Consider the following 17552-nt stretch of genomic DNA (forward strand, 5'->3'; position numbering starts at 1 on the left):
AAAGTGATCAGAGACTTTTCCTTATTTCTGGCTTCGCTCATATTTTTTTGGACCTCGTGACTAAAATTAAAATCGTTATCGTTGAATCGTCCCGGGATTTTCAAATACTCGTGCGTTTTTCATAGCTTTGATATTTAATCGGAATCTTTCTGTGAATTTGACGCATCAATAACATTTTGTTCCACATAATTCTGAGGTAAGATTTTTGGTATCATACTTAGGTGCATAATAACCATCAGGGAAATTTGCATCATTAGCCTTACTCGATTTCAAGCTAGCGCAACCTAAGCAGAAATGCATGGAAAATAACGGAAAAATCCCAACGTGAACTTTTTTTATCTTAAATACTCATGCCTAAGTTTATAATAATAGCATTAAAATTATTGAAAAGATTACTCAAAATTAGTTAATTATTTTTTTAAGAAAGACCAGTCCTCGCTCTTTTGTCTGTCACACGATCACAATGGCTGTTAATGGTTACTACACTTCTGACTATGTATAATCCCCAGGTAATCTAGTAGCCATTGCTAGATTTCTAAAATCGCTAATCATGCGGACAGTATACGTAGCCTGATGTATGATTAGCACTACCACAGAAATCCAGTACTGGTGACTAGATTTCCTGACGATCATTTTTAATAAAAAAATCTGGTAGCCACTAATATTCTCATTTATCCATAAATTTAAAATATATTTACAAGGAGGAATGGATTCACGAGACTTACGAGACTAATATCATATCGGATCGAAACGAATTTAATTTTTTCCGTGAAGAAATTGCATTCATTAAAAATTAAGCAGGTTTTTGGTTGAATGGCTTAACGATTTGCAAATTTTGCAAGCGAGTCCTTCGGATCCTAATCTCAATATTATAATTAAAATGTAAGAGCTTTGCGTTTTGCTCTCCGAATAGCAAACAGATCAGTGCGAGGAACATTGCTGAAAAAACTAAAACCCGAAAACAACGAGAGCAACAGGTGAAATACGCCTGAAGAGACTCAAATAGCATTTTAACGTCAGGCTAAATGAAAATCCCGACTGTGCATCTGCTCTTGAAGATCAATGCGAATGCAACTATTTGACAAGGAATTTCACTTAACAACCGGGTGGAGTGGCGGGGGTCGCAGCTCCCTAATGAGGGGGCCGTAATGCTCGTATCGATTTACCTGTAGAGATGGTTGCCGCTACAGCGCCCGAATTTTGATAATTCACTCTCGCATGCGTGCCTAAGTTCAGATAAAAGGGAAGGTCATGACTCCCAGAGGGCGGTATTGAGATTTTTTGAACTTTCTGCGTTCAAGGTTGATTAAATTGGCTATTTCAGAAGATATTTTCTATAATGTTGCATAATTTTCTTTCATTATTTTTTAGAGGGAAATAAACTGACAATTTTAAAGTACTTACAAATTTTACTTAAGTGCCCCCCTATCATATATTTTCTATTAAGATGATGTGCACAACTCAGGGTATTGTAAGAAATTTCAAGGGATAAAACTACAGTTTATACCTGAGGGGGCACGGTTTTATTACTTTAGGCTCGAATTCTCAATAAGGAGTATTTTTTTAATTTTGAGTGCGCGAATCTGAAATTATGATGTACCTATGTAATCATTCCAAATCGAGAAAAATATTGATATTTCACGACATTATTTACACAATTTGTTTGTTAAATTATAGCTGCTTGATTGCTAGTCGAATCATGGAAAAATGGGATAACATTTTTTTAATTAATAACTAAAACTTCTGGTTCATCTGTAAAAACAAATCATACGGGAAATACTGGCACATACGTTGTCTCTAAAACGAGTCAGATTTGTAGTTCCTAATTGCAAAATGTGATCCAATTAGAAACTGATAGTTCAGAGTACTTTGTTGTAGTTCGTAATTGTTCATATTTATTGTAATGACTCATAGCAGGTATATGTAAGGAACATGACCGAAAGAATCATCTATGGGAGAAATAGGGAAGGTAGAAGAGATCAGGAGAGGAATGTAGGTGGTTTAAAAAAAGAAAAGAATTACGGAAAAGCCCAAATCAAGGACATGACTGGCGATTAGGTGTAAAAATGTCCACCATATCATAAAGTTGAGGTTTTTTGCATAAACTACCGGCTGAACCTAAGGTATCCCCGTAGGCTTCAAGAAAATTTGGCAATGCCGGATAGTGGGTCAATGCACGGATCCCCTGTTTTGTGCCCCACCAACGTGTTATCCTAGGCTTAAGCACGCTGTGTTACCCTATGTCTAGTCGGCAGTTTATGCTAAAAACCCGGTTTCATTGAACGGTGAGCATTTCTACACCATGTCTTTCGTCTCTCCTGTCGATCTTCCCGCGCCTTTCGCAGATCCTCGTCCCCTCCTAACTACCCTCTATTTTACTCCTGCCTCGAAGGCTCCTTTCCGCTCATCTTCATCATATTTTTTTTGTTTATGAGACGCTGGGATTGAAGTGATGAGATGCTTCATAAACCGATAGTTTCGCAAAACATGACTAGTAATTTTGTCACTTTGCGTGAACTTTTTCATGCAACATGACTTAAGATTACTTTCCAAATTCTTAAGAGTTCTAGTTCGAATTGATGGAACAACATTTGAAGAGTGGACATTCAAAACCTGGCAAGCGTCACCATATGTTGCTACTATTTTGCAACCGTTTCTGTAAAACGGAATCTAAAGGCCTAAACTAATGATCGTTGTTGTAAAAATACGACCAAAGTCGAGAAAAAATGTCCCAAAACATTCCATGAGGCGAAAGCGCTTGATTTTTCTTTTCTTTTTTTACATTGAAGAACAATATAAACAATAACATCTGGTGGTGCTTGCTTACCAGGTTTGGAAGTTCCACTCTTAAATTGTCAAATGTTCTTCAATGCTGTACATTTTTCTCATTCAGCAAGGCCGAGTAGGCAACTATTCGCACTCGACGGTCATGATTTGCATATTCGGTTGATTGAAGGCGTTTTGTAACGCTGCACTGGTAGAGTAGGCAACTTTTCGTACTTCTCAGTAGTAATTTGCATACGCGGCTGATCGAAGGGGACTTTTTCAGTTAGGGGAATCGTAGCAACACCTGGAGGGGCTTATTTGGTTTTACCTTTCCTATCTTTAGTTGGTCCTGTCCAAATCGCTACTACTCGACGTATGGTCCCATTCTAAAAGTAAACTTCCCGGTAACAGTACAGCAATATTAGCGGCACTAAGAGAACGTTTACCTACACATAAACAATGTAATTGAACCTAGAATTCTTGCACATATAACCTCGAGCTTAAGCACTACGACTCATTATACTGCGTGAACATTCTCGGAACTCACCGTTAACGACCTAGGTGCGGTAAAAATATCAATTAATGGTAAAAATACCGCTACTATTGGCGGTTGTGGCTACTTACTAAGAGCTCATATGGAACACCACTAATATGGTAATTTCAATCATAGTTCCAGTGTACGTAACGCAATCCACTTGAGCAAGCAACTTAAGGAGAGAGAGCACATAGATAGCATGAATGAAGTTATAAACGGAGGAAATATGTATTCCGCCTCCCTTGGGCGCGCGAGTGTTCCCGGTTAAGACCCCCCCCCCCCCTCGTCTTTAAGGATCTGTGAATAAGTTGGTTATTTGTGACATTTCCCGTCTTCCGTCTTTTCTTCCTCGCCGTCTCTGTCTGTTGCTCGCCATGCCCAGCTTTCTGCACATACTGGATCTTGCTTCACGTAAGGGAACTACGGCTATAAAACTTGACTCCGCGTGCCCCTTCCCCCCCCCCCCCGCCCCCTTCCACGGATCAAGGCGGCTCCAGATGAGCTTAATCTTGAATCAATGCGATATCTTCGAGGGGAGCCAGGATCGAAGAAGAGTCAACCCGGTTGCAAAATTTACCAGAAAACGGGGATTTAATTCACTTAATTTTGCTTTAAGGAGCCGTTTTTTCTTGCTCATTCATACCTGCTTCAGTGGGATGGCGTGGATGATCGACTATCGATATTTTGCCATTTGGAACCATGGTAAAAAATCGATTCTTAAGGTGTTGGCTGCGAACACCCTGTCTGACGATCCTTTTCGATTGATTTAATGGAAGATCAATCGATATATCGCAAAGCACGCCACGTCACTGGCTCCTACCTATCGTTGGAAAACTAATGGCACACACGCGTTTTTTCTGAAAATTAGTTAGAAATAGTGGTTCATTCTCATGCATGCAGTCTGTATGGACCAAGGTTAGCATTAAAAAGCAACCTATACGCCGCATAAATCGTCACTCCATTGGAGGAAGGGCGAACCTCAATTTCTACTTGAGCAATGTTGTCCATATGACTCCATTTTTTGGAGCTCACTTGGAAAAATATATACGCCATTACGCTAGAGAAGCGACGAAATGGCCAGAACATGGTATCGTAACATTTTCTGATACAAGGGGATTCCACTCTCGTCCAAAAAAATAAAAAAATTGTTTTTTTGTCAGAATGCACACAGAAATTGTTCGGTGCTCGATTTGACTGGAGTAGACTTTGGTCTAATGCAAGTATAGGGCAAGTGAATTGACGAATTAAAAAAAATCACTATTTTCGGAATTATAAATTTAATTTGGAAAGTGTCAATGCATCCGTCGTAAAATTTTGATGACGAAACATGTTTTGTGAGGCGTATTAATTCCGTACTCTGTTGAGTGGTCCATTCTGACCAGGGTTGTAACCTTGATTTCTCCGTACCCTTGATCCCAAAATGTATTTTAACTGATCAATTTTTCCGCCAAAATAGTGTTTGCGTTTAAAATCACTAGGCAACCATGGTTTTACGTTCTAAGATGAGTAGGAAGGAGCGCACACAACTAGAGAAAGAGAACATATGCACATCCCTAAATGAATTATTCGGGATAGCCGCGGTAATGATAATATTACCTTCGGGTACGACACTTATCGAGGCTTATAAACCTAGGGGGGTCGCCCTTCCACTCCCCCACCCTACCGTCTCATCTGAGCCTCTCTGACCTGCTTAATGGAATAGGTGCAGAGAAAATCTCACACAGGGCCAACAGTATATCTTCTTGCAAGAGATATAAATAATTGCTCATCTACCTGCTGTTTACATGCCTATTTGAATCAGTCAAATGTGCAACCTAACAAATCCATCTTCCGATGAACTTCCAGCTCCATGATATTGCGTATAGTCTAGGACTCGTAGGTTAAAGAGCATGTGCGGTTTTAACATCGACCGATTCATTCAGAAAAAGCGATTGGGTTCAAGTGGGTAATTGCGATCTTTCATCTTTACGTTTATTTACTTCCTTGTCTCAAGGATTTATTAGGGAAGGTGGCAACGAAGGGGGCTGGGGGGGGGGGGGGGCGAAAAATTTTTGTCCCGTTGAAAGCTTCTTTCTGTTGCTCTGAAAGCGAATTGTTATAAATCTGAAATGTATTGTGCTTCATGCTTCAAAAATGACAAATATTTACGCCGACACAGATAATTTTGAAAACAAGGCAGCCATCGTGTTATTAGTACTACACAAAATTGGAACCCAAGTTGTGTTAAGAACTATTGCACATGAACTTTCTTAATTTTTTTTTTTTAAAACATCCTAAATTGAGTCAGGCAAATAAAAAGTGTTCACAATGTCGTTGTTTTTGCCCCTACCTTCCAAAAGCCACTCCGAATGTTACTTTCCATCCGTTCAATGATATTTTGCGTGCTGTAATTATCAAGTAAAACGCCAAGGAGACATTGAAAAGACCGGGAAGCCTCTATCTCCTAAATATTCCCTGCATTTTCTGCATTCCCCGGAAAAATTAAGATTTTAAATTATATCCCTAGTTCGAGCTGGCACAGAGGGCTGTTTTACCTCCCCCGATTCTACATTGTTGTACATCACACCGCCGTCCAAAAATATTCCTAGTTCCGCTCTTCTAGACGACACTAGTAAGCTTATTTATTCCCCCTAAACTGAAACAAAATCCAGTCGTTGAACTATAAGAAGAAACTGCTGAAGACGACTGGTGTTTGATTTTTTTATCATTGCACATTGTTCAGAACGGTGACAAGAGAGAGAAGAAGGAAAGGGTGGCTAAATAAACAGTGCTTAAAGCTGGGCAAGAGAGGTGAGCGGATGGAAAAAGGCGAAGCATTACAACTTGCACCAATTACACGATTAATCATAGCGACTTCGGTGCTGAAAGGTAGAAATTACTCATTTTCTTCGCGCACTTACAATCCAAAGACTCTTTTAATTGAGACTAATTATACCGATTAGCCCAGAAAAATTAAAAAATCCACGATGTGAAAAATGTTGGCGATGATTTCCTCTTCGGGCGGAAGTCGAAGTATCGGTGAATCTTAGTGGGCGTTTTCACGTTTCCTGCATCCGAATAAAATATCGAGATCTTGATTCGCTCTTTTTTCCTGTCCACACCTTCTCTTCCGCCCTTATCTCAGAGCCGATAACTTCATTTTTAACTCTCCGGCTAGCTCATCGGACTTTCGTCGAGCAACGAAAGCGGTTCGAATGAAAAAACTTCCAACGATGTTTTTCGCTATTTTTTAAGAGAGCAGTGGTGTGGCGCACTTTGCGATTTATCGATCGACCTGTCATTTAAACTTATGGAAAAGGATCGATGGACAGGGTATTCGCAACGAAACCTAAATAAACGATTTCGGATTTTCCGTCGTGGCAACAGCACGACAATGCCGAAAAAAACTAATTCGCTCTACCCTCCACACAGTCGAGATGACCATATCAGATAGTTGATCTATTTTTGAGGAAGGGTTACAAGAGGGTTGGGCAAATTGAACAAAAGTTAGTCGCATTCGAAGTAAATATCTCAAGGGTTGTCAGTTCGAAAGATTGTGAACAGGTGGTGAGTGGACCAAGCAGGAGAGAATTTCTTCTCTTCTCGGTCGTTTGAACGTTGCTTTTCTCTCCTCTGATGTCCATTATTCCTCTATACATCTCAACACGACTCGTATTCAGTTTAAATAATGCCAAGAATAAAATACTGATATACAATATTTACTAATGCAGTTATGCGCGCTCTTGTAACTACGAAAATTAATAAAATCTGGACTGGCATTAAAATGTCATCACTTCAAAACACGCGAAATTTTTTTTTTTATTTGAAACTTTCCAAAACAAGAGAAGGAAACACAATCTGACGGTACACAAGAAGAAGGACCTCAAACCATGGCCATGTATTTGTCAAAAAACCAACATTTTCTCAATCAGAGTAAAAAAAAATCGGTCTAGTTTATTTCCAAAGTACTAGGGGTGTAAGGATGAATTTTAATTAAAAAATATTAAGCCCCACGCGTAGCAGATTAAAATTGAAAATAGGTTCTTCTCAAAATTTTATTCTTTACTACTACGAACCGAAAAATTGTCAAGATTCTGGGTTAGTTTGAAGTTTTTGGCCGGTTTTTTGTGTCTTAATGTTCTTGAGGAATTTCTCCACGTACTCGCAGTAGTACCATTAGCTTAATTAGTGTTGTAAGCAGTAAAGCCCCTTTTTCCGTAAACGACCACGCATGGATAAACACTGGAAAAAAAACACATTGGATCTAGGGTCCAGACTCTTAAAAACATCGACAAGAAAAAGTACTCTTGATTCAATCGGATTTTTGCTTAAATCAAGAACCAAGCCTCTTAATTTAAGCGGATTTTGTTTTGATTCAAGCAAAAATCCGATTGAATCAAGAGTATTTTTTCTTGTCAATGTTTTCAAGAGTCTTGACTCTAGATACAATGTGTGTTTTGTTTGTTTGTTTGTTTGTTTTTTTTTGTTTTTTTTTCCAGTGAATAAATTAATACACTCGCTTAAAACTGGCCAAGACGGCCCGTGATCTCCTTAATGGAAACTTAGCTAGAAGATTACCAAAAAGGTTTATAATAATAACTTACTTCAAATGATTTTAAATAACCATTTTTCCACATTTCAGCCGTTCTGGCAACAGGGCAAATGATAGACGCGTAAGAGGGACGACGGTCAAACGACCAAAATACGAAGGGAACCGATCAGGATGATGTAAATTGGATATTGAGAAGGAATAAAAAACACCTATCGAGATGCGATCTAACCGATAAGGGGCGAACGCTGAAAGGGGTAGCCGTCCAGTTGCTTCCGGGGACCTCCACGCGGAGCCACGCTTGGGAAAGAACATGCTAACTGAAGGGCAAACCCTGCGTGGATCCGTCGTTTTTGCAGGGCAGGGCAGCGGATTGAAGAATGTATTTTAGGAGGTGCCAATCCGCATGCGCCAGTGGCCGGAGCATGTGTTGCAGGGGAGTAAGTGGATCAGGAACCAGCGGATCGATTTTTTAATCGTTATTGAATGACCCTCATCGATACATCCTTATCTCAGCAATGATTTCTATCGATCGAAGGCATTCGATATAGATTCAACAATCGAGCCGCAGCGGGTTGATTGTTGAGTCTTTATCGAATGACTTTGATGGGTAAATTCCTATCTTAGTAATGCTTTTTATCGAATTACTTTGATCGATAAATCCCTGTCTAAGTAATGCTTTTTATCGAATGACTTCGATTGATAATCCCTATTTTAGCACACGCAGAAAAAAACTTCGTGCGTGGAACCCGAAATTTAGGTCATATGGATCTCTGAAGTTTTCGGATTAAGCATCTGAACACTTTAGATCTAGCTGTCGAGGTTCGGATCACACATCTGAAACTTCAGTTCTTACATCTGAAGTACTTCGGTTTTCACATCCGAAAAACTTCGGTTCTCACATCCAAAAAACTTCGGTTCTCACATCCGAAAAACTTCGGTTCTTACATCTGAAGTACTTCAGATGTAAGAACTGAAGTTTCAGATGTGTGATCCGAACGTCGACAGCTAGATCTAAAGTGTTCAGATGCTCAATCTGAAAACTTCAGTTATCCATATGATCTAAACTTCGGGTTCCACGCACGAGGTTTTTTTCTCCGTGTACGTGTTGAAATAGGAAACCTTTTCGATTTATCCATAGATACCTTCTTTTTCAAACATATTCAAACATTTCACGGTATTGCCATTTTTTGTGTCAAAAATCAAATTGTTAGGTGGAAAAAAAATATTAAAATACAAAGTTTAAAGTTGAGGCGGTGGAATAATGGTGACCATCGTCCCTTTTCCACGATCAGACGTTTCAAATAAAATTGGATCGAAATTAAAAGATATTTAAAAGGAGTAAGGAACGAGACAATCTTGAAAAAAGCTCCGATAACTGGGCGTTATGACTTCTAAGGAGCAGAACTTCTCAAGAATCCGTGGATCTCCCCTCTCGCGTGTAACAGTTTTAAACCCTTCAACTGCCCTTCCCCCGCTAATCCGAAGTAATTCCTCTTTTTTCTGCAATTATTTCATCTTCTCCTTGTGGCCCTTCGTCTTATTTTTTTACGCTGTTTGATCTTTGCGCCGTAATTAAATGTTTATCGCCGCTGCGCGGGGGGTAAGTGGTTTGAAAAATCGGAGCCGACGGTGCGGCATATTCTTTTTGCGCAATCAATCGCGAATGCAAATGATATTCGCGGAAAGAGCACTGTCATCGGAGGGTATTTAAAACGCGGGATTTGAGAATGGATTTCTTTTCAGAGAGCTTTCTTTCTGGGATGATTGATTTCGGGTGATCGGATCTCGAGGGTTCCCGGGGAGAATCGCTAGAGACGAGTTCATGAAAGTTTGGACCGAAAGCACATTTTAAAAAGTCCATTTGATTATCTTTATATACGCTGAAAAAAAAAACACATTGGATCTAGAGTCCAGACTCTTGAAAATATCGACAAAAAAAGTGCTCTTAATTCAATCAGAATCTAGCTTAAATCAAGAACCAAGCCTGTTTAATTTAAGCGGATTCAGTTTTGATTCAAACAAAAATCCGATTGAATCAAGAGTATTTTTTCTTGTCCATGTTTTCAAGAGTCTGGACTCTAGATCCAATGTTTTTTTTCCCAGTGTACTAAAAATAAAATCTAATATTTCTGTATTCGTGAATTCTTGAAGGGGCTCAAAATTAAGGGACTTGGAGGAGAAGGTGCATAAGTGCAGTTTTTAAAAAATTGAGATATTAATGAGTGCAAGTAAAACTAGTCTTGGTGTATATTCTGTGAAAAATTCGCTCGTAAATTCCAATTTTTAAGCATCAAAAAGTCGATTTAAACTTTCTCTCCACCATAAGGATCTGTGTAATTTTGAAACTTCAAACACGTATTCTTCGAAAGAGCGAAAACTGCACTTATGCGCCTTGTCCTCCAAGCCCCTTAATAATTCTTAATAGTTAAGCAATTAAATCAGAATGAAATTTTGAAATCAGGCGTTATGCGGTACACGTTACTCTCATGATTGGATATTTTAAGAGTGAGATCATTTTACAATTATAAGTTTTTTCTTAAAAGTGATTCTGAGCCACGCTCAAACGTTCATACGTCGTTTTTCCTTTGGAAGATAGTAATGCTTTCCGATGCGGTGCCGAAGTAATGTCGGAGGCTCTTGTCCTAATGCTGGGGGTTTATAAATCAGCGAGCGGCCGACCCCATAAGCCAAATAATAGAGTGCGGTAAGTTAGCAAGCATGGAGGGGTGGGGGAGGGCCTTAAAATTGGCTCGATGAATCTGGAGGCGTCAGGGTCGTTGCGAAAAGATGATTAATGACACGCGCGAATGACAAAATCACGCCGAGAAACCCGGGCTTTATCGGATATTTGTCCAGCGAGTGTGCAGTTTGCTCGGTGGCCTACCTATCGCGGGGCAAGATAAATACGCTCCGGTGAGAGATTCAACTTACAATCATCTCCGCGTCGATTTCGTCCCCTTCTTTGAATAGGTCCATGCTAAAACAGCATATATACGTCATTCAATGAGCCCTGATCTGTACGCAACGTTAGGGAGCGCAGGGCTCAACAGGGGATGGATTTAATGGGTTTTAACATCGAGTGATTCCTTTGGCAGGCGACCCGGGGAAAATCGGCGCTGAAAGTAGCCCCTGTGGAGTTCCGGGGGAGCCACCTATGATGCGCCGGTGCTTGGCGGGTCACGTTAGCGTCAAATCCAGGCGTTGAGGTGTAATAACGTGAGGCTCTCTTTGGCTTTTGCCTTATCGACAGGCCTCGAAGTCTCATGATTTATCGGCTGCCACCGGTGGAATCTGAGTTTAACCTGCTGTTATAAATCCAGTGTCTTATCTATTCCGAGCCATTTCATAGAGTTTCAGTCGCGCTATTGGATCTAGATGTTAATTCTAATTTTAACAGGATTTACAAAAGTATCTGATTTAGAAGATGGCATACCTTTTGGTGACAATCATGCCTGATGAGCAGATACATTGGTCATTGATATTTAAAAATCAGTTAAAACTAATTGATATCGACTTTTAAGAACAATAAAAGTTTAGTGATTGGGGTAGTTTTTTTCCGGTCGTGAAAATAAAAATTAATCCTAAAGGAATTCTGTTTCCCGTTTGGAAAAAAAGAAAAAAAACAGCACGGAGAGACGTAAAGAAAAACACACTGCAAGCGGCGGAAGCTAAGAAAACCCCAAAAAGATAAAAATCTTACCACCAGAGCACAATGGCAGGTACGGAACCACAGCCGTTCGAAATTAATGGCGACACTTTCAAAGAAAAAGTGAGGGAAAAATTTTAGTTGATTAGTAAGCAGGTGTTGCGGGCGGGAAAAAAACGAGGCGCAAAGATATCTCGCGAAGCGGGAGGGGGAGGAAATATGTTTTAATGAAAATGCAGCGACAAAAATGTTTTTATCCCTTCGGGAAAATAATACGGAGCGGGGAAACCTCCGAAATGACAAGGAGTTGTAAAAAAGAGGGAACGGCGGGCGTTAAAAAATTGAGGGAGGGACGGAGACAGGGATCTTGGGAGAATAAATGGACGGGGGAAGTGGCACTTACTGGGTTGAACGTGTCAATGATATTAAAGAAGAGAACCGAAACCGCGGCTTCGAGACAATTTCCCCGACCGCTCTCCCCCATTCATCAACGGCCGCAGCTTCGAAAAAAGGGAAAAAAGGGGTTTTATTTATTTATGTATCTTTTAATGTGACAACGCGTTGCTAGTCAAGCGACCGGGGACTCCGCGAACCAACCTTGCCATTCTCACCACCGGGAAATCGCATTTTGGGGGTAGATCCGTGGATCAAACGAGCAGGGTGTCAACATAATATTTATGAATGTCCATATTCTACAGTGAACATTTTTTTCACAAGAACAGCCCTTTTAATACATAGGTTTTCTTAAATTATGTTTTTTACGTACAAATTCCACCCCGTCATGACATAATCCGTTTTAATTTTAATGTTTTGCAAAACTCTTATTGTATCAAGCGCCGACCTCTTTAAAGAACTGGAAAAAAAACACATTGGATCTGGAGTCCAGACTCTTAAAAACATCGACAAGAAAAAATACTCTTGATTCAATCGGATTTCTGCTTAAATCAAGAACCAAGCCTCTTAATTTGAGCGGATTTCCTTTTAATTTAAGCTTAAATCTGTTTGAATCAAGAGTATTTTTTCTTGTCAGTGTTTTCAAGAGTCTGGACTCTAGATCCAATGTGTTTTTTTTTCTTTTTTTTTTCTTTCCAGTGAGCAACCGAACGTCTTTTTTTAAATAATAGGACTGCTATTTGAAACAAAATGAGGCTCCTAGTTTTTTTCAATGCAAAATATGTCGTTGCATATTTAACAGGAACTCCTGCTGATTCAGAAAGAAATTTTTCTCATCGCGGAAAGGAAATGGGACGCTCGAAACATATTTTTTGCGAAACTGGAGCTCCGGTTTTGACTCAACTCAAAAAAAAATTCGGAAATGCCAAAAATTATTTTGAAACCAGAAAAACTCAACCCATGGCATCAATGCTGTTACGTCGTCAATATTGAGGTGTTCTCGAATTCAACTCGACGTGACAACCAAGTTCGCGACTCAAATCTGGCCGCATTAAATTTGAAAGGAGCTATGTCCATTTTGACATGATCCTTATCATGCATGTATCCTTATGGATCTCAGGGCTCATGCCAGGATGAACACAGCTCCTTTCGATTTAAATGTCCAACTCGGCGCGAGAACGAAGACGCCCCGAGGAGCACCGAGGAAAAAAGGGGAAAAATGTAAAAATAAATGATGGAATAAACTTTCGAGTCCCGATTCTTGAAAGCAAAGATTAATCATCATTAATGCTTGTTTGTCGAAACTTAACGGCAAAACAATTACTTTCATTGAAGAATCGTTTCGGCGATTTTAAATGATACTCTTTTTTCTTCGGTCCGATTCCTCCGAAGGTTTTCGTCCAACGCCCAGCCCAGAGGCGAGGCGTCAATGATCGATTATCGATATTTCCCCATTTGAAGCCTTTGTAAAGTATCGATTATTAAGGTGTTTATTGCGAACACCCTGTCTATCGATCCTTTCGTACAGATTTAAATGGCAGATCAATCGATATATCGTAAAGCACGTCACGGCTGTGGCCCAGCCTTATTCGACATTCTCCCTCTGTCACTCCATGCTGATTTGGGCTGAAACCGCTTCCTGAATCCGCTCGCTAAATCCTCTTCTTACAGCACTTGGAAATTATTCCAATTTTGATTCACACATTTTTATACTTTTGAAAATGAGCTCTAGTGTACAATTACTGCTCCGCATTGGAACGATCTTGAGGTAGCTTTTTGTTGGATGAACACGCATAAATGCACGCATTTAAATCTAAAGGAGCTACTTACATTCAGACATGAGCTCTGAGATCCGTAAGAGTAAACAGGTCTCATCTTAAAATTGGTACAGATTTAAATTGTTCAAATGAAGTTTTGTTCGGTGGGGTTCTTGATCATGCATGCAGCACACGACATATTTATTCTCAGAAAAATTTTATCGCAGCTTAAATTTCAGAGGAGAAAAACGAACGTCCGAACTTCAATTCAGCATTCTTCTAAGATTTTTCGATGATGAGGCAACTTGATAACACATTCTTACCCTCTCTTTTGTGAGTGAGGAGACTACCACAGCTCCATCGTTCAATAAAAAAAGAAAATAAGTTATTAAAAAATAGAAATTTCTATTTTCCGTTTTTATGTGAAACGCGTGCTTCGGAATGTTTAATCTCATCACTCCAATTCCTCCTCCGATAAATCCTGGCGATCCGAGCGGAATCGAGCGATTCCATCATCGAGAAAACGGACCGAAGGATTCGTGCCGGGGTCCAGAAGCTTTCCTTTTTAATGGAGTGGCGCTAGCTCAGAGCCCCTGACCTAAAATATTCAGTTTCACCGCGACGCGACGATCTCATTGTTTCGGACTAATCAGTTTGACCATTCTAATTAAGCCGTGTCGACCAGTGGCGTGGCGTGAATTGCGATACATCGATTGTTATGCCATTTAAACCTATGGAAAAGGATCAATAAACAGGGTGTTTGCAGCGAACACCTTAATGATCGATTCTTTACCATAGGTTTAAATGGCATAACAATCGATGTATCGCAATTCACACTGTAAAAAAAAGAATCCGCTCCAAAACGTATCCGAGTACTAATTATTCCCTTGATTTCAGCGCAAACACATGATTTGCAGTCGCCCCCGATGGAGGGGGCGGGGGAGGGAAGAGAAAAATGATATAATGAAGAGATTTAGAGGAAAGTCGTGCCTCGTGAAAATGGTCTTAATTAGTAGTCTGGAATGTACCACTCATTATTCCCAAGGAGCTGGGAGTCTGTAAAATAAAAAGGCGCGGGCGGGGGCGGAGGGGCTGCAAATACACACGGAATGGGCCGAGCGGGGGTAGAGATAATTCAATTGACAAGGCTGGGGTCAAATCGTGTTAAAGAATTTATCTTCAAAATAGCAGAGCCGGGGAGATATCCAGGCGGAAGGTGAGATCGCGATTCCTCAGCCATCTGATTGTGACTAGCGGCGTTAGTTGGGTCTCAGTGGCGTGGCGCGCTTTGCGATGTATCGATTGGTCTACCATTTGTACCAATGGGACAGGATCGATACACAGGATGTTCGCAACGACCACCTTTATAATCGATTCTTTACCACAACTTTAAATAAAGAAATATCGCTGATCGATCATTCACGCCTCGCCACTGTTGGGTCTTTCTCTCCACTGCCGCCGCGGCTCGAGCAACCATTGCATATTGCACCGCAGATTGCCATTTTTTGCATGGAATTACATTTTTCCCGCATGTCCACATCTCATTTACACCAGTCCAAATACGCACTTACTCTGATGCAAAAAATGATGAAACTTAGTGACATTTTTTTCATATATATTTTTTTGAATAATTTTCACCCACGATTTCCGAATGATTAGACATTTTTCCTAGAATGAAACTCCTCTCATTCCAACGAATTTGTGGTCAGCATGACCATACATTTAACTCTCGAGGAGTATTTTAATTGTTTTTAACAGCCGTGCTATGTTCAAATATGAATATCTCGACACAAATTGAGAGGCTTGAAGGACAAGGCACATAAGTGCAATTTTTGCTGTTTCGAGAATCACATATTTAAAATTTCGAATTTGCAAGAAACCTAAAGTCGGAAAAAAAATTGAAATTCGTACTGTGATTAAAATTGACCGACTCAATATTTTTCCCAACTTCGCAAAGGAGATTCTTCCCTGGAAAAAATCCCACGAAACTTCCCTTTGAGACAAGGCCGAAGATGAATACATCTTTTAAGCTTTTCCTAGTTGACTAACTCATCTCATTAGATCTATGCATGTTTGCATTATGTCATTCTTTCAAGTTGATTACGGAAGGACGATTTCTCACTCTGTTCCTCTGAGGAGTCCTTTGATTCTAATTTCCTTCATAATACTTATTGAAACTATTGGAACACTAATTCGGCCTTGATCTTTAAGAATTCGTCTGATATCTAATGTAATTTTGGGTCATTTATTGATAATCCTTTTGGGAAATTGTGGATTCTACATATTTTTAGTTCAGTTATGTTTATTTCTCTTTGAATTTTTTGTATGTCTTATAAAAGTGTTTTTGTGTGTTTTGTGGCATGTTAATATGACATAATTGGTAGTGTTTGAAGGAGTCTAATCCGAGTTCGGGTGGTTTGTTGTAGTTTCTGATGCAGAAGTCGATGTTGATGCAGCACGGGAGGGACTTGCACCGAGCGGGCAGCGTCGGCGGGGCGTCCTCGCTGAGCGGGGGCGGCCTGGAGATCACCAAGCCGCACCAGTGCCAGCAGTGTCTCAAGAGCTTCTCCTCCAACCACCAGCTCGTCCAGCACATCCGGGTCCACACCGGAGAAAAACCCTACAAATGCACCTACTGCGACAAACGATTCAAGCAACTCAGCCATGTCCAGCAACATACCAGACTACACACAGGTAACTCCCATTTCTATCGCTCTATCCGTCAGGCCTCCCGTTTTTCGGGGAGAAATATTTTCGGAAATTACACGAAATCGGGAGATTTCTCCCTTCCCGGACACTCTACCGGAAGATTTGCAAATCGAGAATTTTCCGGAAGATTTACAAATAGAGAATTTTCCGGAAGATTTTCGAATTAATAATTTTCCGGAAGATTTGCAAATCGAGAATTTTCCGGAAGACTTGCGAATCAAGAATTTTCCGGATGATTTGCAAATCGAGAATGTTTCCGGAAGATTTTGAAAATATTCCGAAGGATTTTGGACATTTTCCCGGATAATTTTGTTTTGACTTGCGTGAGGTATGCTATCCATGTACAATTGTACATCGAGTCCTCTAAACAGTCTTACAAATCGCCTTCAATTTGCCGAGTATGCAAATGACGACCGCGGAGTGCGAATAGTTGCCTACTTTACACTTCTCATAGAAAACAGTGAAATTACAATGTGAGATATTTGACAGTTACGGATGTTTTGCCTTGCACGACATTAGGGAATAACGCCTTGAAATAGCCGGTTATGCAAATTATGACCATGGAGTACGAATAGTTGCCTACTCTATCATGCTCATCAAGAAAACTGTAACCTCAATAGGTTACGAAGAAACTTTTACTTTGTAAGGAAGACGACAATGCGAGGTCTCTAAAATATATCGTTTCTGGTCAGATTAGGATTGAATGGGTCAGTCGCGCTGGCCACAGAATCGGTTTTTTGTTTCAGGAAAAAAAAATTAAAAATTAAAGCTTTTGAATCACTGTGATGAAGATATTTTCTTGAACTTAATGAACTTCTGATACTTTCATTGCTTTCTTTGAACATCGCCATCGATAGCACACGCAGTTACCTTTTCGCCGTCGCACGAGGTTAAACGGTCATCAAGGAAGTCGGGACATGAGACCGGGATAAAACACGCCCCGAAATCACCAAACATCCCAAGTCCGATAAATCGATTACTGATGCGAACTAAATGTCCGTCACCGGGCGGCCTGAGAGGGGAGCGGGCGAGGGGGTTGGAGGAGGCGTTCTTAGCGGAAAACAAGGGGGTAATCTGGGGCGGCTCTGCGAATGCAGTTTCTAATCGGAATCCGATTGGAATCGAAAAGGGAGTGTTTGGAGTAGCCTCAATTAAAGGGCCGACAAATTGCGGCGTGTCGCGCGGCCGGGGCTTGGGCGCCCCCGGAATGCGATA

At 40.4% G+C, this 17552-nt stretch overlaps 1 protein-coding gene across 7 annotated transcripts in view; it reads left to right on the forward strand.

Moving 5' to 3' along the window:
* dati (zinc finger protein datilografo) overlaps positions 1-17552 on the forward strand; it is a 169018-nt gene that overhangs the window by 89116 nt on the left and 62350 nt on the right. For all 7 annotated transcript variants that reach the window (XM_072299807.1, XM_072299806.1, XM_072299809.1 and 4 more), the window contains one exon: positions 16055-16322. In XM_072299807.1, the coding sequence (XP_072155908.1) occupies positions 16055-16322 (268 nt within the window). The remainder of the gene's footprint in view (positions 1-16054; positions 16323-17552) is intronic.

The sequence above is a fragment of the Bemisia tabaci genome, chromosome 4, assembly GCF_918797505.1.
Source record: "Bemisia tabaci chromosome 4, PGI_BMITA_v3".
Lineage (NCBI taxonomy): Eukaryota > Metazoa > Arthropoda > Insecta > Hemiptera > Aleyrodidae > Bemisia > Bemisia tabaci.